General features: G+C 57.9%; 7 protein-coding genes across 7 annotated transcripts; 4 read left to right on the top strand and 3 right to left on the bottom strand.

Moving 5' to 3' along the window:
• Positions 1-3,243: 3,243 nt before the first annotated feature.
• BKA78DRAFT_295352 (uncharacterized protein) lies at positions 3,244-3,762 on the bottom strand (the record flags this gene model as incomplete). Its single annotated transcript, XM_066886475.1, has 1 exon — positions 3,244-3,762. The coding sequence occupies one exon, from the start codon at positions 3,760-3,762 to the stop codon at positions 3,244-3,246; it is 519 nt and encodes a 172-aa protein (XP_066744069.1).
• A 33-nt stretch (positions 3,763-3,795) lies between these two features.
• On the top strand, positions 3,796-5,001 carry BKA78DRAFT_130541 (uncharacterized protein). Its single transcript, XM_066882578.1, has one exon. The coding sequence runs from the start codon at positions 3,881-3,883 to the stop codon at positions 4,760-4,762; it is 882 nt and encodes a 293-aa protein (XP_066744068.1). The 5' UTR covers positions 3,796-3,880; the 3' UTR covers positions 4,763-5,001.
• A 1,201-nt stretch (positions 5,002-6,202) lies between these two features.
• On the top strand, positions 6,203-8,076 carry BKA78DRAFT_250501 (velvet factor-domain-containing protein; the record flags this gene model as incomplete). Its single annotated transcript, XM_066884579.1, has 2 exons — positions 6,203-6,341; positions 6,392-8,076. The coding sequence occupies 2 exons, from the start codon at positions 6,203-6,205 to the stop codon at positions 8,074-8,076; spliced, it is 1,824 nt and encodes a 607-aa protein (XP_066744067.1).
• A 711-nt stretch (positions 8,077-8,787) lies between these two features.
• Positions 8,788-11,310, top strand: BKA78DRAFT_369751 (uncharacterized protein; the record flags this gene model as incomplete). Its single annotated transcript, XM_066892663.1, has 2 exons — positions 8,788-8,846; positions 8,908-11,310. Exons 1-2 carry the CDS (start codon positions 8,808-8,810, stop codon positions 11,308-11,310), a joined length of 2,442 nt encoding a protein of 813 aa, XP_066744066.1. The 5' UTR covers positions 8,788-8,807.
• Positions 11,311-13,357: 2,047 nt separating this feature from the next.
• Positions 13,358-15,044, bottom strand: BKA78DRAFT_331368 (amino acid/polyamine transporter I; the record flags this gene model as incomplete). The annotated part of the gene is made up of 3 exons (XM_066889872.1): positions 13,358-13,399; positions 13,439-14,300; positions 14,350-15,044. 3 exons carry the CDS (start codon positions 15,042-15,044, stop codon positions 13,358-13,360), a joined length of 1,599 nt encoding a protein of 532 aa, XP_066744065.1.
• Positions 15,045-16,522: 1,478 nt separating this feature from the next.
• Positions 16,523-18,296, top strand: BKA78DRAFT_313595 (26S proteasome regulatory subunit rpn-8). The gene is made up of 3 exons (XM_066888399.1): positions 16,523-16,841; positions 16,894-17,165; positions 17,213-18,296. The coding sequence occupies exons 1-3, from the start codon at positions 16,658-16,660 to the stop codon at positions 17,864-17,866; spliced, it is 1,110 nt and encodes a 369-aa protein (XP_066744064.1). The 5' UTR covers positions 16,523-16,657; the 3' UTR covers positions 17,867-18,296.
• A 1,351-nt stretch (positions 18,297-19,647) lies between these two features.
• BKA78DRAFT_352587 (uncharacterized protein) lies at positions 19,648-21,264 on the bottom strand (the record flags this gene model as incomplete). Its single annotated transcript, XM_066891381.1, has 1 exon — positions 19,648-21,264. One exon carries the CDS (start codon positions 21,262-21,264, stop codon positions 19,648-19,650), a length of 1,617 nt encoding a protein of 538 aa, XP_066744063.1.
• Between the last annotated feature and the right edge of the window lie 394 nt (positions 21,265-21,658).

Below are 21,658 nucleotides of genomic sequence, written 5' to 3'. Positions count from 1 at the left end.
TCGCACTTCCAAGATGAGGAAGCACAACCTCCCCCATGGCATGGAGTCTCACCGCTACAATCCGTCGCGCGAGCGCGTCGGTATCATGACTCACTGCGAGACTTGTGAAATTACCATGAAGACCCGCGACTGGAACTCTCACCGCCAGGGCAAGAAGCACAGAGAGGCCACGGCCAAGGTTGCTCAGGCCGAGCAGGACGCGAAGGCTGCTCTCGAGGCCGAGCGCCTGGCCGCTGTGGCCGCCGAGCGCGGTGATCAGACTTGGGGCGACGAGGCCAACGAGGCCGCTGCCAACGACTTTTCCGACTTTTCTACTTTCAACGGCAACGGCAACAAGACCAACGGTGGTGGCAGTGGTCGTGCGTGCCACAACTGCGGTCAGGAAGGCCACTTCTCCAAGGAGTGCCCCAGCAAGCGCTCTGGAGGCGGCCGCGCGTGCCACAACTGCGGCCAGGAAGGCCACATCTCCAAGGAGTGCCCTGAGCCTCGCGTTCCCAAGTGCCGCAAGTGCAACAAGCCCGGACACATTGCGAAGGAGTGCGACCTCAAGATCTGCGACAACTGCGATGCCGAGGGCCACGAGTGGCGCGAGTGCACTTTGCCAAAGGACATGGACAAGGTTCGCTCCAAGTGGTTCTGCCACAACTGCAAGCAGCGTAAGTTGAGAGTTCAATGATGGTCTGACCAAGAGCTAACATGCCGCCAAAGACGGCCACAGCAAGAACAAGTGCCCCAACCCTGCCGCCGACAGCGGATTCGGTGGTGGCTTCGACGGCTTCGACAACTCCGCGGGCTTCGACAACGCTGCCGTCTTGGGCAACGCCGACGGATTCGACAACGCTGGCGACTGGGGCAACAGCGGTGCTGGCGATTGGGCCAGCGGTGGAGCCGACACCACTGCCAACGACGAGGCTAGCATGTGGTAAAGGATATGGTCGAGCAGGAAGGCGCGCACCCAAGGTGGAGCTTTGCCTCGAGGCGCAAATGAAAGATGCAACGCAGCTTTCCAGGTCTAGCGGTCGTGCTGGGTCATTGCTTATGCATGGTACTGTCGGGAAAAGGTGAACGAGGCTGAAGGATGATCAATGACCTGGGTTTGAGCACTTTGCTCTACCGAATAGCTCGAGCTCTACAGCACCCAATCTCATATGTCCGACAAGATTCTGATGCCGCTATTGTGATGTGATCTGCTGCCTACTTCCAGGCATAGACTGGACTTGACCACCATCATCCCTGCTGCTACCGATGAATATCTTCGGAGTCCGAACATAAACATGACATTGACGAAAATCGGGCAGACAGCCTTGGATATCCAGTAAAACGGCTCCAAGCAGAAACATGTCCAAAGGCAAGCTTCTCTCCCTCTCATGTCCATCCTGCCTGGCCTGCCTGCCTGTCCATCAGCCGATTCTCTTGGGCCAGACATACCAAGCCAACACTCGCTCCCGTTCCCGTTACTTCTTCTTCAAGACACAACACCAACCAGCACATGTGCAAAAAAGATGAGAGAAAAGGGAAAAAAATGGGACGCAATGATTCTCGGCCCGCAAGATTGACACCAGTGCCTAGGTACCTCGTTGACAACGGAAACAAGCCGCCCAAGCTATACCCAAGTTTCAACGACACCAGAGTGCTGTGTCACGAGAAAAGAGCAATGGTGGACATGGGAAGGAAAGGAGAGCATAGGTGTGAACCAGTATCGACCGACCACTCGCCCATCCGCTGCCTGTCTTCTTCAATAATGTGAGCGGGAAGACTACCCATCTGCGAAGGTCAAGATGATTAGGAGAAGAGGAAAAGAGAACGGGTCACCACAGCACAGAGAAGTAAGTAGCCCCTCCATCGGTGCCTGAGGAACAGACTGACTCGTCCTCTGTATCGCTCGCTCTGTGGGAAACCAGGTGTGGCCACTCCAACGCCTATGACAAACCACCCACTCATTCTGAACCTCATCGCATCTCCAACACCACCACACCTGCTCAAATCCTGTGCCTGGACCAGACACCAGAAGAAGCCCACCCATCCTTCCATTCTTCCGCCCCGGCAATGTCCTGTCTGTCCGTCTGCCAGCCAGGGGTGCCACGTGTGGGCGTTTGGGGCGCGCAGGCGGGCGGGCGTGTGCCGCCGGGGGCTGGTGTTTGGCTGGATTGGCTGACGGCAAGTTCCTGAGTGGACATCTTCAACGGGTGGGTTGCGACAGGGGGGGGGGGGGGGAGAGAGAGATAGAGATGGATCCTAGAACGCAGTGTGTCCCAAGCGCCTGTTCACTGCAAAAGTACTCCACAGAGAGGAAAGGCGGCCACTTGGATGGCTCGATCAAAAGCTGGACAGGAAGATAGAGAAGAGTGATGCCATGGAATGAAATCTACAGAGGAGGAAAGATGGATAAGACTGATTTGCAGATGCCTCAGGAATCATGAACTTTCACATTACCAGTTTACGAATGGAGTGGAGCTTGCCGTCCCATCTCTAATAATCTTCATCATGTCGAAAGGAATTTGCCGCCAGCTAGCCAGCCACCTCGGCGGGCTGCTGGAGCGGGTAGGTGGGTGGCCACGCGTCGGACGGATGGACGGGTACCTGACAGTCTCCCGTCTTCCGTCCTTCGAGAGAAGATCTCTCCACCCTTCCTTTGCTTCCACAAGGTACTGTGCCGAGGGCTTGAGCGTTCGTTCCTGAGTCTGATGGTCAGAGCTTGGAATGGTGTGGGATGTCCAGCGGCGTTTTCCGACTACTGGAGGGTTCGGTGGTAGTGGGAGCTGCTTTACAATGTGAGGAAGTTCAAATGCGTCCATATGCCCTCGCCAGCCTCACGACCTTGTAAATGTCTTCCTGCCAAGACGCAGGCATTGGCATTTGAATTTGAGTGCGCTTCTTCTTCGCTCTCTGGCATCAACACATGCGGATTCTGGCAGACGAAAGAAATTGTCTGGTGTGAAACATAAACAGTCCGTCGCAACATGGATGTGTAGTCAGTCGTTCTTGTTTCCGACTCTCCTATTCAAGGTGTTTATTCCCGCGGACGTGTTTCGTCTTTCGCCTTGGTCCCGGTTCCGTTCTTTGTCACGCATTTTTTTTAGGGTTGCGTCCCCGGGTTGCCTCTGCGCTTCACTTTGCCGGATTCTGGGTGACATGACAGGTGCCACAGTTCTCTCTCATTCTTCGGGATTGAGTCGACTCGACTTGTTCTGGAGTAAAGTGGTGTTTGTTGACTAAACATTCCACCCCAGGCCAGAGGAAGCGCTAGCGTTCACGCACGCGGGCGAGACCGGCCAGCCGGATAAGGTACCTGCCAGCTCCAGCTGGCCTCCAATGTAGCTCGGCCTTGGTCGCCTGGGAGGGCTCAACCAGACCTGTCGTTCGGTAGCCATTTCCAACCCTTTCATTGTCAACCACGCGCAAAGACCCGTGGGCAAGGGATCGGAATTGCATCCAAATCCAGCCAGCGTCGACCAGATGGAAGTCGAATGGAAAAAGAGCGATGGATGGCGGTTGGCTGGCAGCTAGCCGGAAGCATCCGAGCCCAAGGATGGGATCCGTCCCCAAGAGGAGCGAGCCAGGCGGCAGGCCGGCGGCGCCGTCGCGGGAAGGGGACGGCTGGCTGGGGCGGGAGGGATCCTCGGATGCAGCGTCGTGGGAGGCGCGCGAAGAAGGCACGAACAATAGGCAGTGTCGACACGACCAAGGATGATCGAGGGCGTCAGAACTGACTTTTGGAACCGGAGCGGCAACCCTAAATGGAACCAAAACGCGGGATGGCATGGCAGACTAGTGGGAGGCTAAGCATGCTGCTGGCTTTGGCTGTCGCGCGCTGCTGCAACCACTACTGCCACTGCCACTGCTGCGGTGCAGTGCAGTGCCCAAGCTTCAGGCTACTAACATGTGCCGTAGGTATCGTACCCCAAGTCGGCGCTTCGCCTGCCGCGCCGGAACAGAGGTACCTAGCGGCCCCTGTCGGTGGGTTCTAGGAGTCCGTGGTAAGCTGGCGACTCCCAGGCACTGGGACCGAGGGAACAAGGATAATTGGGAGAGATATCCCAGGAAACAAACATGGGTCCGTCGGTTGTATTTTTTGCCATTGTTCTCTGGCTCCTTGTCCCTGGGAAGAGATGGAGACGACACACTTGACAGACGGACAGGCCGACAGCTGCCAACCGGCGAGTCGTGTGCCGCGTGCTTTTTTGCCTCGCCGTCTGCTGAGCGACTCGAGTGCGGAGAAGATGGCTGCGGTGCGTCTAATCTACCTCGTGCGGGGGGGTTAAAGGTCGCGCAGCTCAGCTGCACCGGCTACTGGGACATGATGAAAAAAGCACGCGAGAGGCGAGGAAAAAGGAATCAGCAAGTCATTGAAATTGGCGAGATGGTCTCAAAGGGACGGGGGAGGGGTTGGTGCCAAAGAGAGAGAGGGAGGGGTGGGCGTGCGCCACTCATTCTTTCTTTGGACCGAGTCGACGGATTTGTTTCCTCGTTCCCCGGGGCTCGCAGCGGATTGCTCTTCTGGGTGCATGAAAGCTTCGAATGGCAGAGGGCGGATGGTGCTCCGGCGAGACGACATGCAACGGGAAACGGTCCGGCGTGGAGTGGGCGGAAAGAAGGAGGGACGGGGCGTGTGGGTGGGCTCGAGGACAAGTCTGGGGATGCCTGCGTCGCAAAGAGTCGCTCTAGCAGTTGGGACTTGGTTCCGGTGAGTGGGAAAGGGATGTGCTCTGGAGAAGAGGGAAAAAGAAAATGGAGATGCGGAGGTAACGTCACGTTGGAGTAGTGGGTAGCGAGATGTCTAGGAAAAAGCAGACATTTGTGAAAGAAGACGACGCCGAGAGGGCGGTTGGAGCGTGAAACAGCAGCGAGGTGGCTGTGGTAGTTGATGACGGGGGCGGCAGTGAGAAATTTAGAGTTGCGGGAAATGTAGAGCGGTGCAGAAGCGATGCAGTAGATTGTAGTAGTTGATGAGATGCAGAGATGCAGAGAGGGAGTGTGGTGTTGGTATTCTGAGCTGAGCTGAGATCGACGGCCAGGAAGGGCTCATCTGGCTCTGGCTCCAGCTTTGGTTTTACCAAGAAACGGGCACCCCGACCCCGACCGACAGGCAGGCAGGCCAGCGTGCCAGCTTTACGGTTCTCGGGCTTGCCTCTTTTTTTCTCCCTCTTTTTGGGCCTGTTGGATGATGGGACTTTTAAGATATATGCAGTCGCAGAAGATGATGATTATTTTCCAAGTGATTTCGGCGTCTTCCTTTACAAGTCACCAAGTCCTTGTCATCCCCGCGCAGCGGAACGCACGCTCCAACGCTAGCCCACTCAAGGTCACCTCAGGGAGCTGGAGCTGGACGGGAGGCAGAGGCACTACTTGGATCGCATAGTCAACCAGTGAATAATGACCGTAGAGTGATGGTAAGAAGAGCCGGCGTGGCTTTTCCACATCGAATGACATGGGGTGGCATCCGTCGCTTAGGTTTGGTGGGCGGACAGGTGGGCGCTAGCGTCTTTGTCCCGCGCTTTTGGGTCTTGCGCCTGCCCTGCCCTGTCCTGCACCTGCAACTCTCGGGTCACCTCTGCCTCCACCCCAGCTGAACCTGATCCGACCACTCGTCCTCGCCTTCGCCCTCCCTCGTCGTCCAACTTCTCCTCCTTCAGCTCTCGTCTTCTTCTTCTCACCATCCCCTCTGCTTCACCTCTGCATCTCCTTTCGCCTTGCCACTTCACTTCCATCGAGTCTGAAGGGCTTTGAGCCTCTGCTCGCCCACTTCACCACCCCCACGCTGAGCACCCGCCCATAGCTTGCGACCGACCGCGGCTCCCTCCTGTCCTCTCGCTGTTCCATCTCCTCCATTTCACTCGTTTCCCCCTTTTCATTCCGTCACAAATTCGACTGTAAGTGTTTCTCCAATTGTTTGATCCGCCTGCTCCACGGCCCCTCTCGGCCCTGGTCCCAACCGCTCTTCTCTCGTCCCCATCTTGTGCATTTCCAGCTCCCGCTGACACGTCGCCCCGACAGTCCAGCTTACCGGCGGCATTTTTTCGCCCCAGCCTGTTTTCCGTGTAACCCCTCCTCTGCGACTGTGAGTTCCATTCTTGGCCGTACAAGGCATGCGCGTTTCGACGCGACGCAAGGGCGCCTGCTGCCCATGCTCCCACCTCTGCCACAACCAAACTGACCTGACCCTCGCCCGTCGCCAGTCGTCTCTACCAACACCTCGCCCGTGATGGCGTCCATTATTCCTGTGCCCAACGAGACCATGAGCTCGTCGTCGAGAATCACCAAGGAGGGCAAGCGCATCACCTACTCGATGCAAGTCATCCAGCAGCCTGAGCGCGCCAGAGCTTGCGGTTCTGGAGCAAAATGTACGCCTCGCCTCCCTTTGCTCCTCCCAATCCCCAACTGACTCCCCCAGCCTCGGCCGACCGCCGTCCTGTCGACCCTCCTCCCATTGTGGAACTGCGCATCTACGAAGGTGAGGGTAAGCAAAATGAGATTACATTCTCCTACAACGCCAATTTCTTCCTCTTTGCCACGTTGGAAAACGCCCGCAGTCTGGCCCAGGGACGCGTGCAGACCACCCAGGCGAGCTTGCCTGTCCTGACTGGAACTCCTGTTGCCGGCATGGCCTACCTGGACCGCCCTGCGCCTGCTGGATACTTCATCTTTCCCGACCTTTCCGTGCGCCACGAGGGCAAGTACCGCCTGAGCTTTGCCTTGTACGAGGAGTTGAAGGAGCCCAAGGACATGGACAGTGATGACCGTTCTTCCGAACAAATGCAAGGTGGAGTGAGCGCCCATGTCTCCCACAGGCTCGAGGTCAAGTCTGCTCCCTTTTTGGTCTTTAGCGCCAAAAAGTTCCCTGGCCTCACGGAAAGCACTGCTCTTAGCCGCGTCGTCGCCGAACAAGGATGCCGTGTCAGGATTCGCCGTGATGTTCGCATGAGGAGAAGAGAGACCAAGACCAAGGACGAGCCATACGACTATGACGACAAGACGGGATATGAGCGCACTCGGACAGCCACGCCAGACATGTACGGCCCCAATGCAGTGCACACGCCCCAGCCCATGTCGGATGGAGGTGATCGCCCAAGGTCCCAGAGCAATGCCAGCAACCACTCATACGTGGCTCCGCCTCCTAGGCGTCCTTCGGTCCAGGAAATGGCACAACAGTATAACCAAGGATATCAATCCCAGATGCCCCCTCCCCAGGCGCCGCAAAATGCCTACCCCCAGCAGATGCAGTACCCTTCGGCCCCGGCGCCGCCCCAGTACCAAGGTCAATACCAGTCCTCTCAGCCGCAACAGCAGCCCATGCAGCCGCCGCAAGCCTCCTACAACGTGCAGCCCCATGGTTCATGGCAGCCGCAACCACCCGCTCAGATTCCCATCTCCCAGCCGTATGGCTACGGATCCGGGCAGCAGTACGGTCACTACGAGCAACCTCACCAGGTGCGCCACGAGAGCCTGGACTTTGGATCCTCTGCTCCGTCCGAATACCGCCGTGCTTCCATTGCCGGACCTCCTCAGCCTCCAAGCCAAATCATGGCTCCCTTTGGATCCTTGGAGTCCAACTACAACCGGCAGCACCACATGAATCCACCCCAGGCTCAACCTGTGCAAAGCCCGCAGACTCCCCACCACCCTGCGTCGAATCAAAACCCTTCGACCTCTCACGTCAACGGCTACTCCTTGGCGCCGCTCAAGACGCTGCAGCCGCCCGCGGAAAAGCTTGAGCCCGTGTCTCCATCATATCCCATGCCTGCTCCCGGCTTGCCCATATCATCAGTTACCACGCCAAATGAGCCGATTGCTCCTCACGCCTACCCCGGCAACAAGTCGTACGGTGGACACGCCGAGACTAATGGCCAGCCCATGTCTGCATCGACGAAACGGTCGTTTTCTTCGACGTTTGACACGAACCACATTGAACAGCCATTGCGCCAGGGTGCCCGTCCCAACGTCAGCATGCCGGTTGACGACAATGGACTCGGCGCACTCGACGGATCAGGAGACGACGAGGTCTTTGATGAGCGGGCCATGAGTTATCGCCGCGCAGACGGCACGCAACGCAGTCGCCGTGTTCCCTTGTCGACCTAGGTTTTGTGCTTGTATTCCCGGTGTTGCGCGGGGCTCGGATTGTCGGGGGCGGGGATGCTCCCTGTCCACCACATTGAAGATTGACATTTCTCCACTGTTGATTTCGGCCGCGCTCGCGGCTTGACGACGATACCATTTCCTTGTGTTGTTCTGATTTTTTAGGCGCACACGGGCGCAATGACTTGCCGTTTTCTCTTGCGTTTTACTACCGCCGGCCATTGCTCCGGCTTGAATTTCGACAGCGGCTGGGACCCTCTAATGGAAGCATTTCCTTGATGTAAAATTTCATGGCCACTACGTTCTATACCTCTTGGGCATGATGGCAGCCTTTCGAGGACACGAGCTGCGACGCCATGTGTTGTGTCTTGGCGGATATCTGGTAGCCTGTTTCGTTCGGTAGCTGGGGGTCAAAAAATGGATGATGATGCAAAATATAAAAGAAGTCTGCCAAAGCCTGTCTAATTGTGAAACGCTCAGCGGCGGTTGTCGAGTGAATTGACGCAGATGCATAAAGCTGCGCTGATGGTTTCTGTTGGCTGCCGTGGAAACCCGAGGGCTAGCCCGGTTCGCGTCCTACCTGCACGCGCTCCCCGACCCGTCACCATCACTCATTGTCTCTGCACCCCCCACAACAATCGCCCTTTGCAGAGGATGCTGTCTCGAGTCGCCAATTATACTTAAGCGCGTCGTCCACTGAGCTCCCGCTTTGCTTTTGCTCTGCGTTTCACACCATGGCTCCCACTCCCGAGCTCGCCGATGCAGTCGTCCACGTACGTTCGCCCCAATGCGATTGTGCCCCGACTCGACTCCCTTGCTGATGTTTGTTTACAGGATGCGACAAGCCCCATAAATGACGCCTCGCAAAAGGCGCGCCGCAACTCAATCGCCGAAGGACTACAACTACCTACCCTCGACCCAGCGCAGCAGACGAGTTTCGGCTCCTCCAAGAGACGGCGGTCCGGCAACGAAGACGAGTGCGACGAGTTTGGATGGGTCGACTCTTCCAAGCGTCGCCGCTCTTCCAACTGGCCGCTGACGAACCAACAACAGGAGCCTGGCTCGCCCGACTCGCAGCATAGCCGCAAGGCCAGAGAGTCGTATTTGCGCCGCCACATGGGCTCGCCGACGAGAATGTCCAAGTTTCAAGAAGCCAGCATGCACGATCGCGCCAGCGACAAGCCCCCGAGCTTCTTTACGCGCTTTACCAAGCGCCCTGCCAATATGCCAACATCGGTTGACCACCTCATGGAGGACTATCACACCACCCAGACCGCGCCCGGTCCTCGCGGCCCCAGCAGAGGCTCCTCGCACCAGCGGGCCCAGTCCATCTCGAGTGGCTACACCAACAACACGGCTGCCAGGGAGGCGGCAGCCAAGGATGCCGGCGTCTTCAAGTTTGGGCGCTCCATTGCGTCAAACTTCAATCCCGTCAACATTTGGCACAAGCTCAACCAAAAATGGCAAGAGGCGCGGCAAGAGATGATGGAGGAGGACTTGGACGAGCAGACGCGCCAGGTCTTGCGACAGCGAGCTGCGCGGGCAGAGGAGCAGTATGCAAAGCTCAAGGCGGCAGGGCAGCTGGGCAAGCAGGGCTCATATGGCATTCCTACTGGGACGTACGTCTACACGCCGGGCTACGACGGCCACGCTGCGCCTGCCGACCGACAGAGGGACTCGGGCATTTCAGGTATTGATCCCCACCAGCATGTTTCCACCACGGCGCGTCCCTACTCGCAGAAGGAGGCGTCCAAGAGCGCGGCCCATCTGCTCTCGTCTCCGCCTCCAGCCGGCGAGACGACACGCAAGTCGGCGCTGCACTTTCGGACTCCTTCATTCGCCAACTTGAAGCGGGCACGATCGGAGGCTCATCTTGGGCAGAAACGTTTGCCGCCGCCGCCGTCGTCGCCCGCAGCCCACCACCACCACCACGACGCCGCTTTCAGAGGGGAGGAGGAAGGCCACGGCCCCACTCTACCGCCTTCGACGCCAAATTCGACCTTGCGGCGCTCCGCTTCGAAAAGAGACCTGCAAAAGCAGCTCAAGCTGTCCAAGCGCGTCAGTGACTTGGAGCTCAAGCTCAAGGACGCCCGCTGCGAGCTGTATCGGGCCTTGGGCGACAGCTCGCCGCCTCCTCCAATGCCGGCTGTTCCTTCGCACCTGGCAGCCACACTCTCGAGCACCAGCCTTTCCAACACGGCAAATACGACGCGGCCGCGCGTGTCGCCACTGAAGAAGAAGATATCGGATCTCACAGGTCGACGTCTACCCACGGTGCCATCGGGTCAACTCTTGTCTCCTGAGCAAGCCGATACCCGCGAAGACTTGGCTCTGCCATCATCACCTCCGCCAATGGGCGTCCCTCCGCCCGATGTGACCGAGCGAGACGAGGAAGACCAAGACGAGCTGACGCATGACAACTTTTCGACAAACACCACACCTCACCTGGATGCTCCGACCACTACAACGGCTGAAGTCGCATCCCCTGCCCTGGCCCAGAACAAACTTGCAAAACAACCCAAGAAGCGTGGCCGTCCACCCAAGAAGCGCAAGCCCGGCGAAGATGGAGACGCTGCGTCCAAACCCCCTCCCCAGACATGGAAGCCATTGCCTCGCCCTGGAGGCGACGAGAGGGAAGGCGACGAGGCAGAGGTTGAAGTTGATCCACCCAAGCGCAAGCGTGGACGTCCCCGGAAGACCCCATTGCCTGCTAGCAACAACGAAAATGCCGATCCCAAGCAAAAGGGCAAAGCTGCTGCAACAACACCGATGACAGTGCGCTCGTCCTTCACCTCGTCGCAGACCACCCTAACTATCCCACTCAAAGACGCCCCCCAGATTTCAACTGCAAGTCACATGACGCCTGCGCTGCGGAAGAGCACAAGCAAGGTCGGCGACGAACAAGACATGGACAACAGCGCCGAGCAGCGCAACGAGGATGCCAGCAAGAAGGAAACAGCTGCGGCCGTGCCTGAAGTCATTGTCGACGGTGGTGCAGCCAAGCGTGTTGACAGCGGCAGCGGCGCGCGCAACAGCGTTGTCAGCGTCGGTCCGGGCGTTGGGGGTCTGGGAAAAGGCGAGTGGGCAATCGAGGACCGCGAACGGCCCAAGAGCGCCATGGCGAGAGCAGGGGGCGACGACGATGCGGCGCAGACAGGCACCTTGCGTAAGACGCGCCAGCGCCAGCAGCTGACGAACAAGAGGCGCAGCTTTGAGTGGCCGGACGACGTGTTTTGAGCGTGCTCGGATGGGGTGATTGAGTTGGACATGTTCTTCCGTCGCGTCTGGCTTCGGGAGAAGCACACACTGTCAGCGAGTTGGCGAAGATGACAGAATGACTTGCTTGGGCTTGCAATGCGCCGCCCATTTTGAATGACAGCGCTTGGCTTGGGTGGGTTGGCTGTTTTGAGCGTTTCGGCCCTGTCTCCTTCCTCTCTTCTTTCCGTTCGTCTTCCTTCATTTCCTCGTTTCCGCGGTGGCCGGGGGTCGGTCGTCGCGCGCGTCTCCGCGGAGGCAAGATTGATCTGAACAACGGTCCTGGCTGGGCTTTTGGGGCCAGCCAGAAGGCGCTTTCGTCGTTTTCTCACTCTTCTTCCGACTTTTTTTTTTTGACTAGGCTTGGAGTTGCTCCGTCTTCTGGATTCTGCCGCCTTTTCGGCTTTTTGGGGTTTCTGGGCGATGGGTGGTTGGTTACTTTGTCCATTCGGTAGCGGTGGTCTTTTTCGTTTCATTCTTCTTCTTCTTTCTCTTCTTCTTCCTTTACGTCTCGTCTGTCGAGCGTTGTCTAGCGCCGAGCGGTTGAGTGACGGGCGTATCACACATATAGCAGATGAAGGCGCTTGGGAGCCTTTTGGCTGGCTGCGCGGAGAGAGTGGGTGGGTATGATATATGAATGTGTGGTAATTCCTCACGAGACAAATCAATGATTCTTTTGCGTCTTCTGAATGGCGCTGCTGCCTACTTGACTTACTTCAAGTCGATGATGGTCTTGGACCTACCCCGCCCAGGGGTCCTTCGTGTCTGGGGGCGACGCGGGTATACAGTGTACAACCACCAATGTTGTCCCAACCACGACGACGACGACGCCGAGCGGGATGGACTCTTGATCCCCTCCCCCCCGTCCTCTGCAGAGCGGTTTTTTCCTCTATCTACAGAGGTAGTCAAGGGTGGATACAGCCTGTCCTCTCCGGGCTCAAGCCTCATCCCACGTGCGTACCGTGCCCCTTGTTTTGGAACTCGTACTTGCAACGATATCCATTGCATGCGAAAAGACGGCAGGTAAAGAATGTGTCAAAAGTTGATTGGGTAGATGGAGACCAGAGTGAGCGGGTATGTTCGTGGTCAGTTTAGTAAATAGAAGCAACAAGGACTTTTCGCTCTTTCGGTGTGTTGTGTTGCGTTGCAGATTTTCCACCTACCGTCACGACTGGCTGCCAACCGTCCATCTATCTGAACGCGGCCATCAGCCATCACATTGACCATGCAAGTTGTCTTTGCCGTCCCCATCTCGCTTGCTCCTCTCCCCGTCCAATTCCCCCTCTACAACTCCATGAGCAGTAGATTCCTGCCCAGCCGCAGCCGCTCGCTGCCTTGTGTGTGTGTGCCACCCTCCTGTAGCTCGCTCTCACCAACCAAAAAGCCAGGGCGGGGGGCTCTGCTCTGTCCCGAACACGCAGTCCCCCCAGTGCTCTTGTCGCCCATCGTCTGGGTATGCAGGGTCTGAGAGGTAGATTGGCCCCCTTGGAGGAGTCGTGACAGCTCGTCCGTTTAGTCACACCAACCAATGCCAGCGTAGAAGTGCTGGTCTGTCTCTGTGGGCTCCAGAGTATCAGGGTCGTGGGTGGCGGCGGCGGCGGCGGCGGCGGCGGCGGCGGCACACATGTCTTGCTCCTTCTCCGGGTTGAACTGGGTCAGGTGTTGCGACGCCCCCCGATCAGCTGCAGGTTCAAGCGTTGCGATGGTTTGCAGTGTCTGTGGTCAATTGCTTCTGCCCAGGGCATCGTGCGGGTGCGGCTCCCACCGTAATGGACGACGAGAATTGCTCACCCTCCCTCGCAAACGACATTAGTCGCGGCACTGGCGAGAGATTTGATCGAACAGGAAGCATCAGTTGAAATCACAAAGCGTTCGAGTTTGAGATTTGGATGTGAATGTTCAACTCCCAGGGGTATATTGATCGGTACTATGCCACACCGTCTACAAACGGAGACACGCATATACAGTCTACTTTTTTGTTACAACCCAAAAGAAACACGCTCGCTGCACTCGCCCAACCACTCTCCGTCTATCGCGAATCCACGCTGGCGCCCTTATCCGACTCGACCATCTTCTCAAAGGTAGCGTCAGCGCTCGAGCTCTCATTGACGGGCATTCCAGCGACGACACCGACCTCTGGGGGGTCGACGCCAGTCGGCACGGGCGGGCCGGTAAAGGCCTTGCGGCCGCGGATCAGGTACCACACGAGGGAGATGACGCCGAAGCCGACAAAGACGACCGACGCGTAGTTCATGCTCGACTTGTCGACGGGCAGCGTCGACGGCATGCAGAAGAGCACAATGGCGAAGAGCACCCACAGAATCGTCAGGACGTTGATCGCATAGCCGAACTTGCCGAGCGAGAAGGTCGAGTGCCGCACCGCGCGGCGGCCGCGCAGGACCGAGACGAGGATGGGTCCGCCGTACGAGGCCGACAGGCAGATGGTGGCCACGCCCGTGAACGAGTTGAAGGCGGCGCTGGAGCCAAAGTAGATGAGGCCCAGGAGGCAGTCGACCAGCGTCGAGAGGACGAGACCCCAGAGCGGGATGCCGAAGCGGTCGTTGACGCGCGACCACAGGCGCGAGCCGGGGATGGCGCCGTCGCGAGCAAAGGCATAGGTGCAGCGGCTTGCTGCCGTCAGGGCGCCAACGCCGGAGAAGAAGAGGATGCCGAGGAGGATGAAGAGGAGGCCGAATCCACCACCGGCGCTGCCCGTTGCAATCTTGAAGACGAGACCGATGGGTTGGCCGTTGGCGACGTTGAGCAGCTCGGTGACGCTGGGCAGGACGAACAGGATGGGGATCAAGTAAATGATACCCGTCACGCCGGCGGCAGCAACGGAGAGCACAATGGCCTTGGGGACTTCGCGCTCGGGGCTCTGCACTTCTTCACACATGGCCGCCACCATGCCGTATCCAGTAAGGGTGTATGCAGCCTGCAGCAGACCGACGAAGAAGGCCCACCCAGACGGCCTGACGTTTGATTAGTTGGTGATGTTGCCAAGAAAAGGGTCCAACGTACCATCCACTTTGAGAGGCGTCGTAGTTGGCAAACACAAACTCGCCGCTTCGTCTCGTGTCGGCCATGCTCAATACTGTGATCAAGATGACCAGGACACCAGCTGCCGTCCAGTAGATGCAGATTTTGTTAATCAGATCCAGGTACTGTGCGCCAAAAACATTGACCAAAAAGGCAATGAGCATGACGGCCCAGAACATGAGGACCGTCTGATATGTGTTGGCGACAAAGTCCTCATTCCACAGACTAATGGCGCTGAGAATGAGCTGCGCACCGGAGAAGTTGATACTGCACGTGACGGTCCAGTTGCCAACCAGCGTCAGCCATCCTACGATCCACGAGGAAATGGGCGCCCACTCCTTGGGCGCAAGCATGGCAGCCCAGTAGTAAACACCTCCGGCCGTGGGGTAGACGGCGCAGATTTCCGCCAGACTGGCCGCAATGGCCAGCGAGATTAACGAGACGAGCACCCAGCCCCAGAGAATGGTGACGGACTGGCCATCGGCAAGGCCAATGTACATCATGGTACTGAGACCAAAAGGCACGGCCATGATGGCAAAGGACATGCCCAGGATGGACATCATGCTCAAGTTGCGGGGCAGCTCGGCCTTGTAGCCCATGTTTTCCAGGGCGGCGTTGGCCGAGGCCTCGACGACAGAGGCATTGCGCGCGCTGCCATGTGTTGATTCGGGGCGCATGGCGGTTCGGCGGCGGAAATGGTGGTTGAACGCCGGGGACTTTGCGGAGGCGTCGAGACGACGGGAGAGGTGGTTCGGGGGCGGCCTGGCACACGTGGGCTTGGAGAAAGTTGGTAAGCGTCCTCTGGGCGCAGATCCGGGTCAGCACGATGAAGAAGGGCGCTCTGGATTTAAACGGCTGGCCATGTGGGCTGCGGTGACTGTACAGTACCCACAGTCGCAGAGCAGACGGAACAGAGTCGGAAGGGAGAGGGCCACTCACACGTCGCGACGGGTGGTTTGGTGCCGCGCACGCACTTGGAAGAGCAGATCAAAGACGTAGTGGCAGGGCAGAGGCAACTTGGAGGCGACATGACGGCGCTGGAGGCGGGATCGCGGGCTACATATTCGGATTTGGTGTCTCGAGGCCTATGTCGGCGAAATGGGACGGCCTAGGCGGGGAAAGATGGTGCTCTGGGCGATTGCCGGTGCACTGTGGGGGGCGCGATAACGTCTGGAGGGAGCTAATAAAGCCTCTGACGCGACGCATCCCGCATATCTCGTGGCCATTAATGTTTTGTTTCCTTCATCTCTTTTGCTTCTGGGGAGCAGCTCTGGGTTTTTTTGTTCCTTTCGTCTTGTTGTGCTTATCACGGCGCAAGTCGTCCGCCTGAACGGCACCTCTGTTCCGACTTGCCACGGACAATTGACCGGGCGGTTGCGTTGATGGTTGACTCGTGGTACCTCTGCTATCTGGCTATCAAGCCCATGTGAGACGGCCACTTGCCTATCAAGGACAGCACGAGCGTGCCTGACCAAGGTAATTTTGATACCACCATTTTATAAGATCTTTAGGTAAAGCCAGTCGCCATGAAGTCATGCCCGGGGCTGACGTTAGCCCATGCGATCAGTTTCCTCATCTGTTGGAGTCTCGTCCGTTGAAGAGTCGTCGACAGGGGATCACGTCCAGCCCGCCTGTCTCCAGCCAGCCCTGTGCGGCCTCGACGGTGATTTGCTAGATCCCGATCTTCTTGACATCTTGGCGCGGAGAGAGAAGGGGGCCGCTTGTCCGTTTACGTGCAGTCCATCTTCCAGTATGCGGGGAAGGTTGCAAGGAGATGTAGTGATCCAGATTTTCAAAGCCTCCAAGTCGTGAATGTAGACTGCCTGTGGATTGGTCGATGATATCACTCTGGCGGCTTGCAAGCCATTTGGAAGCGGGTCCGTGACGATGATTGGATTGCGGCGTGTCCTGGACGAGGCAATGGAATTGTAAGACGTCTTTGATGCTGAACCTGGATTCGATCATAGCTGCCGTCCCTGCAGCAGCGGATGCAAAATATTCCGATGAGGTTAAATCGACTTCATCTTGTTGCAGGTTGAATCAATGGCTGGGTGCCGGCCGGCGCGGTGACGGCACGGCGGGAGATTCTGCCGTCCGTGACCGCCTCCATCCAGCGCGGCCGAAGCTCGAGCTCAACCTACGCCTACACGTCTGTAGACACAACATCAACACCCTCCATCTCCAACCGTTTGCCTCTCATTTCCGCGGCCATTTTAAGCCTGGCCGTCGCGTCTCCAACCGAATCTCTTCCACCTAGCATCCACCGCGCCCGCCTCGCTGACAGCTCAGGATGCCCGCCACAACCGCCGAGACCTTGTCACTGGTCCAGCGGACCGTCTCCGTCGCGCCTCTAGTCCTCTTATCGGCAGCAGATCACTACGGACGTACAGCCAAGGGCACAAAGAAGCGGGTAGTCGGTGTGCTGCTGGGACAAAACGATGGCAAGAACGTGAGGGTATCAAACAGCTTTGCGGGTAAGCTCCACAGCAGCTTCCGGCTGCCGCCATGCTGATGTTTTGCGTACAGTTCCATTCGAGGAAGATGAAAAGGACCCGTCAGTGTGGTTTCTGGACCACAGCTACGTCGAGGCGATGAACGACATGTTCAAAAAGGTCAACGCGCGGGAGAAGCTGATTGGTTGGTACCATTCGGGCCCCAAGCTGCGGGCGTCGGATCTGGAGATCAACGAGTTATTCAAGAGATACACGCCGAATCCGCTGCTCGTCATCGTTGACGTGCAGCCCAAGGAGGTTGGCGTGCCGACGGATGCGTACTTTGCGGTGGAGGAGATCAAGGACGTAAGAGCTTCCGCCTCGTCACAATTCCAGCGCTTACATTTCATCAGGACGGCACAACGACAACCAAGACGTTTGTGCACACGCCGTCGATAATCGAAGCAGAAGAGGCCGAAGAAATCGGCGTCGAGCACCTCCTCCGTGACATTCGCGACGTGGCTGTCGGCACGCTCTCGACGCGCATAACATCGCAGCTACAATCGCTGCAGGGGCTGCACCTGCGCCTGCGCGACATTGGAACCTACCTGCAAAAAGTGCTCGACGGCGACCTCCCCATCAACCACGCGATCCTGGGCAACTTGCAGGACGTGTTCAACCTGCTCCCGAACCTGAGCGCACCCAAGCCCTCGAGCGCCGGCCCCGACGCCGACACGGACCTGGCGCGCGCCATGAGCATCAAGACCAACGACCAGCTCATGACCATCTACCTCAGCAGCCTGATCCGCGCCATCACGGCCTTCCACGACCTGATTGAGAACAAGATCCAAAACAAGCAGCAGCAGGAGGACAAGGAAAATGCCAACGCGGCCAAGGAGAAGGAGGCGGCTGCCAAAAAGGACGCCAAGGACGGCGAGAAGCAGGCCAACGGCACGTCGAACGGGCCCCTGCTGAACGGCGAGAACAAGGAAAAGGACAAGGACGGCAGCGCTGGTGTCAAGGGCGCCGACAAGGGCAAGAAGGAGACCGAGGGCAAGAAGAAATAATCTGTCGAGCTTGGGGGGTTTGCAATGAGAGAAGCGGGGGAATGATGATGGCGTATGGAGGCGAAGGCGTGCGCAGTGTTATAGAGAGGTCTGCTGCAGACGAGCAAATGTAGGCAGCGGCCACATTGGGACAAATACTACCATGATCACTTCTACCACTACCACCTCTTCTGCTGCAGTTTGAGCTTTGAGCCGATCCCTAGCAACAAACACCGAGTGCCACGAGAAGCCGTCTTCGTTTCTGGAGCAAAGCACCAACCCATCCATCCATGTCTCGGCCAGTCTCGCATGCACGGCCGACCTGGAAATCCGAAGATGAACGCGAGAACAGAAAGAGGTTGAGGAGACGACATGTCACCACTCTCCCCCACCACCTTGACTCCAACCCAAGTTCTCTCCAAAATCTCCTACACGCATCAGAGCAGTCTCTCCTCCCCATGCTGCCTCCCCAGACCCCCCCCCCCCCCTCCCCCTTTATGTATGAAAAACAAGCAAAACAACCTCGACACAACCCTCGCAGCCCAAACGCACATGCACAGCCAAACCTCCCCACCCCCGTCCCTCCCCATGTCCCCACTTACCTAGCTAATCCAGAAGAAATAGTGCACCAAAAAGAGAAAGCAGAAAAAAACACAACGAGGTAGGTGGCCAAGAGAGCGTAGAAGATGGAAGGGAAGGAACGAGGATTCAAAGCCAAGCCGCCCGCGGGATTGCTTCTCGGTGGTGGTACGTAGAGGAAGAGGAGTAGGATGAGGAGGAGGAGGAGGAGGAGGGAGAAAAACGCCTGTCTGGTAGCCAGCCAGCCGGTTACTCTCAACCGGGGGACTTGGGTTAGGGCGTGCGTGCGTGCGTGCGTTCGTGCTTGATGCCTAGGTACATACCTATGTATTGTACTTGGGCATGTATGCGGAGTGGAGACGGGACGGATGGAGGGAGGGACTTACTTACTCGGTTGCGGCGTGACGAAGAGATTCCATCCTGCCTTGTAGTGGGTGGAATTTGACAAGCAAGGAATGGAGAGAAGGAGCGTGCGTATAGATAGGTAAGTAGGTAGGTAAGGGAACGGATGGGTGGGTGTAAGGTATATATACATACAAAGTCGATCCATCGGTGGTTGAATCAGGACAGAAGAAGTGTTTCGCTTGCTCTCTCCCCTGCTTACATATGTTTTTCTCACGCCGGCTGTTGTCTTTCCATCAATCAGAGAGAGCGTGGTTGGTTTGCTGTTTTGTGCTGTTTGTGTGTGTATGTCTGTCTCTCCTGGTGTTGCTACTTGGAGGTGTATAGAATGAGTGAGTGAGTGAGAGGAGAGAGGGGGAAGGAGTAGGAAGGGATGAGGTAGGAAGGGAAGTGAGTAAGTGAGGAGGTCAGACAGCTATAGCATGAGGTGGCCGAGAGAGATTGGACCGGTGGCATGTGGACAGATGATTTGGAAGTTGCTTGTGTCTGGATGGGTTGGTCAAAGGTAAAGATGGCCAGGATGGATTGAGGTGGATTCAGGCATTGAAGCTCATAGCACGCTGCTGCTATGATGAAGTGCGTGTCTGGGATGGTGTTTCTACATGTTGATACACTACTATCGAATTTGTTCCACGTATACATGTGGACTCATGGGCAGCGGCGAATAGCTTACCTACCTGATTGCCTCTCTAAATGCCTATGCGCCCTCCAGAGCAGTGCCGGTCTACCGGCATCCATCTCACATCTCGGCCAGCCTTTCTTCTCCCACCTCACACACCGCGCTTCACTCTGCTTCCGCCACCGCCTCGCATACCTACACCCTACAAACCTCCCCAGCCAGCAGCCCAGCCAGCCGCTTCCAACACGCTGAACCGACGCTGCACGACAAGTCCACCATCAGCAGGTGCGTCAGCGTCGACGCCGAAGAGCCGCGGCGCCCTCTCGACCAGCAAGCACGCGAGGAGGTGTTTACAAACAGGCGGCACTGCCTCGGCCCCTCGCTCGCGAAGCAGACCGCCAAACGACCAGTCACAGCCGCTGGTGCTGGATCGAGGAGATGAATGGTTAGGCAACGACAACTCAGCGCCTGCACCAAGATCAGACCCAGCAGCGGCGGCCGACGGGGAAGCAGAAGCAGAGGAGGCAGGAAATGCCGCAAAGGCAAACGCGGGACAGGTGCAATGCCAGGCAGAGAGGCGGACCTCGTAGACGGGCGGGGGCGAGTGGTAGCTGCTGTGGGTGCTAGAGGAGGCGGAGCGCACGTAGAAGACGACGTGGTGGGAGGGCGGAGAGTCTTGGTCGTCTTGTGCGCGTCCTTGTTCCAGATTGCTTTCTTGGACGTCTTGGGGCGAGGGGGAAGGCGGACGACATGGTTGCGGATCTAGGATTACGGTTGGATCTTGATTTGGTCCCTGATGACTGCCCTGGTGGTGGTGGTGGAGGGAGTTGCGCGATTGCGATTCTACATTTCCTGCTCGGCGCTCACGTTCGTCGTCATGGTTGTCGCAGTAAGCGCTCGCGTCAGCCCGTCGCCGCTCCGCCGTCGAGCGTCGAGGCGATGATGGCGCAACCGCCAAACCGCCGCTTGCAACAGGAAGCTGGAATTGCGTCGTTTGCTCACCATCCTCGTTCCTCGTCGTCCTCGTCAAGTCGCGAGCTCCAGCAGCAGCAGCAGCGTCGTCACCTGGCCTCATCGACGTAATCGCTCCAGAATTTGAGTGCCCTGCTGCTTCGGTTTCTGGTTGACCGGCGGCATGACACCTGGCAGCAGCCGCTGTAGCGTCATCATCCTCGCTCCTCGCCGTCGACAACAGGCCGCCGTGTCCGGTTATGGAAGCGGCCGGGGCCGTGGCAGCGTCAACTCCAGGCTGCTGCTCCGCGGCCGAGCGTCCGGTGACTGCGATGCTGCCAGTCGCAGCGGTGGCGGTGCTATTCTTGTCGGTCGCGGCGTTGCGGGCATCCGAGTTGTTGAGCGAGGACAACAAGTTGTTGCCGTCCAGGTCACGGCTGTGGTGGTGGGCTGCCTGACGACGGCCGGGACCATGGCGCGATGCCGCCTGTGACGTCTTTTCCTGGGCTGCCCTCTCGTCTTTGTCTTGTTGAGCAGTCTCGGCCGCTCCACGTGCGACTGCCGCAGGCCCTGCTTCTCGCTGTCTCGGCCCGCTTGTCGGTGGAGACGTGCCAGGAGGAATGATTATTACCCGCGTCACCAAGCGTCGGTCCAGCAAGTTCAGTGCCGGCAGCAGCTCATTGGGGAACAAAACGTGCAGCGTCAAGAAGATGTTGCGTTGCGCGCCTGGCTGCAGATCCTTGAGCGGATTCAGGATGCTTGACGAAGTCGTTCCGCTGTCATTCTTGTCGTGGCCGGTTGCCGCCGGGAGCGACGAGAATAGGTCCGTCAAGAAGCTGCGCGCCGATGGTAACTGAGGTCCAGGCATGGTCGGTTCGGCATGACGGAGCAGATTTTTTTTTTTCTCGGACAAAAGTGACCGGTTCAATAATCAGGCTCAACCTTGATGTCTTTGTCCTGTGTGGCGTGGCAAGCTGGTCAGAGGCGTCGACGCGTGCGACGAGTCGACGGTTTTTGGTGACGCCGAACGTTGGAGGTTTGGCGGCGAGCGGACAAGGAGGTATCGCACACGTGACCGCTGGCGGCCGTCCTATGCCCCTTTTGGCAACCCATTACCCTGGCGCGCTCCCTTGAACGAAGCGGATCGCCGGTCACAAGGACTGTTTTGACAAGCGAAGGCGAGGAAGCATGTTCACTGTTTCACGTTTCTGGAGGGCCTGGAGCCGTCGAACTTGCGGCTGCGAGCCGTTCGAATGACTACA

The sequence above is a fragment of the Phyllosticta capitalensis genome (assembly GCF_038381095.1).
Source record: "Phyllosticta capitalensis strain CBS 128856 chromosome Unknown BKA78scaffold_5, whole genome shotgun sequence".
In the NCBI taxonomy this organism is placed as follows: domain Eukaryota; kingdom Fungi; phylum Ascomycota; class Dothideomycetes; order Botryosphaeriales; family Phyllostictaceae; genus Phyllosticta; species Phyllosticta capitalensis.
This window is presented reverse-complemented; position numbering and strand designations above follow the sequence as displayed.

Bases quoted from the DNA above. Each gene is read 5' to 3' on its own strand.
- BKA78DRAFT_130541 (XM_066882578.1), top strand. From the start codon at position 3,881: ATGTGCCGTAGGTATCGTACCCCAAGTCGGCGCTTCGCCTGCCGCGCC.
- BKA78DRAFT_313595 (XM_066888399.1), top strand. From the start codon at position 16,658: ATGCCCGCCACAACCGCCGAGACCTTGTCACTGGTCCAGCGGACCGTC. The intron at 16,842-16,893 runs GTAAGCTCCACA...TTTTGCGTACAG, and splicing joins GGTATCAAACAGCTTTGCGG to TTCCATTCGAGGAAGATGAA. The intron at 17,166-17,212 runs GTAAGAGCTTCC...ACATTTCATCAG, and splicing joins CGGTGGAGGAGATCAAGGAC to GACGGCACAACGACAACCAA.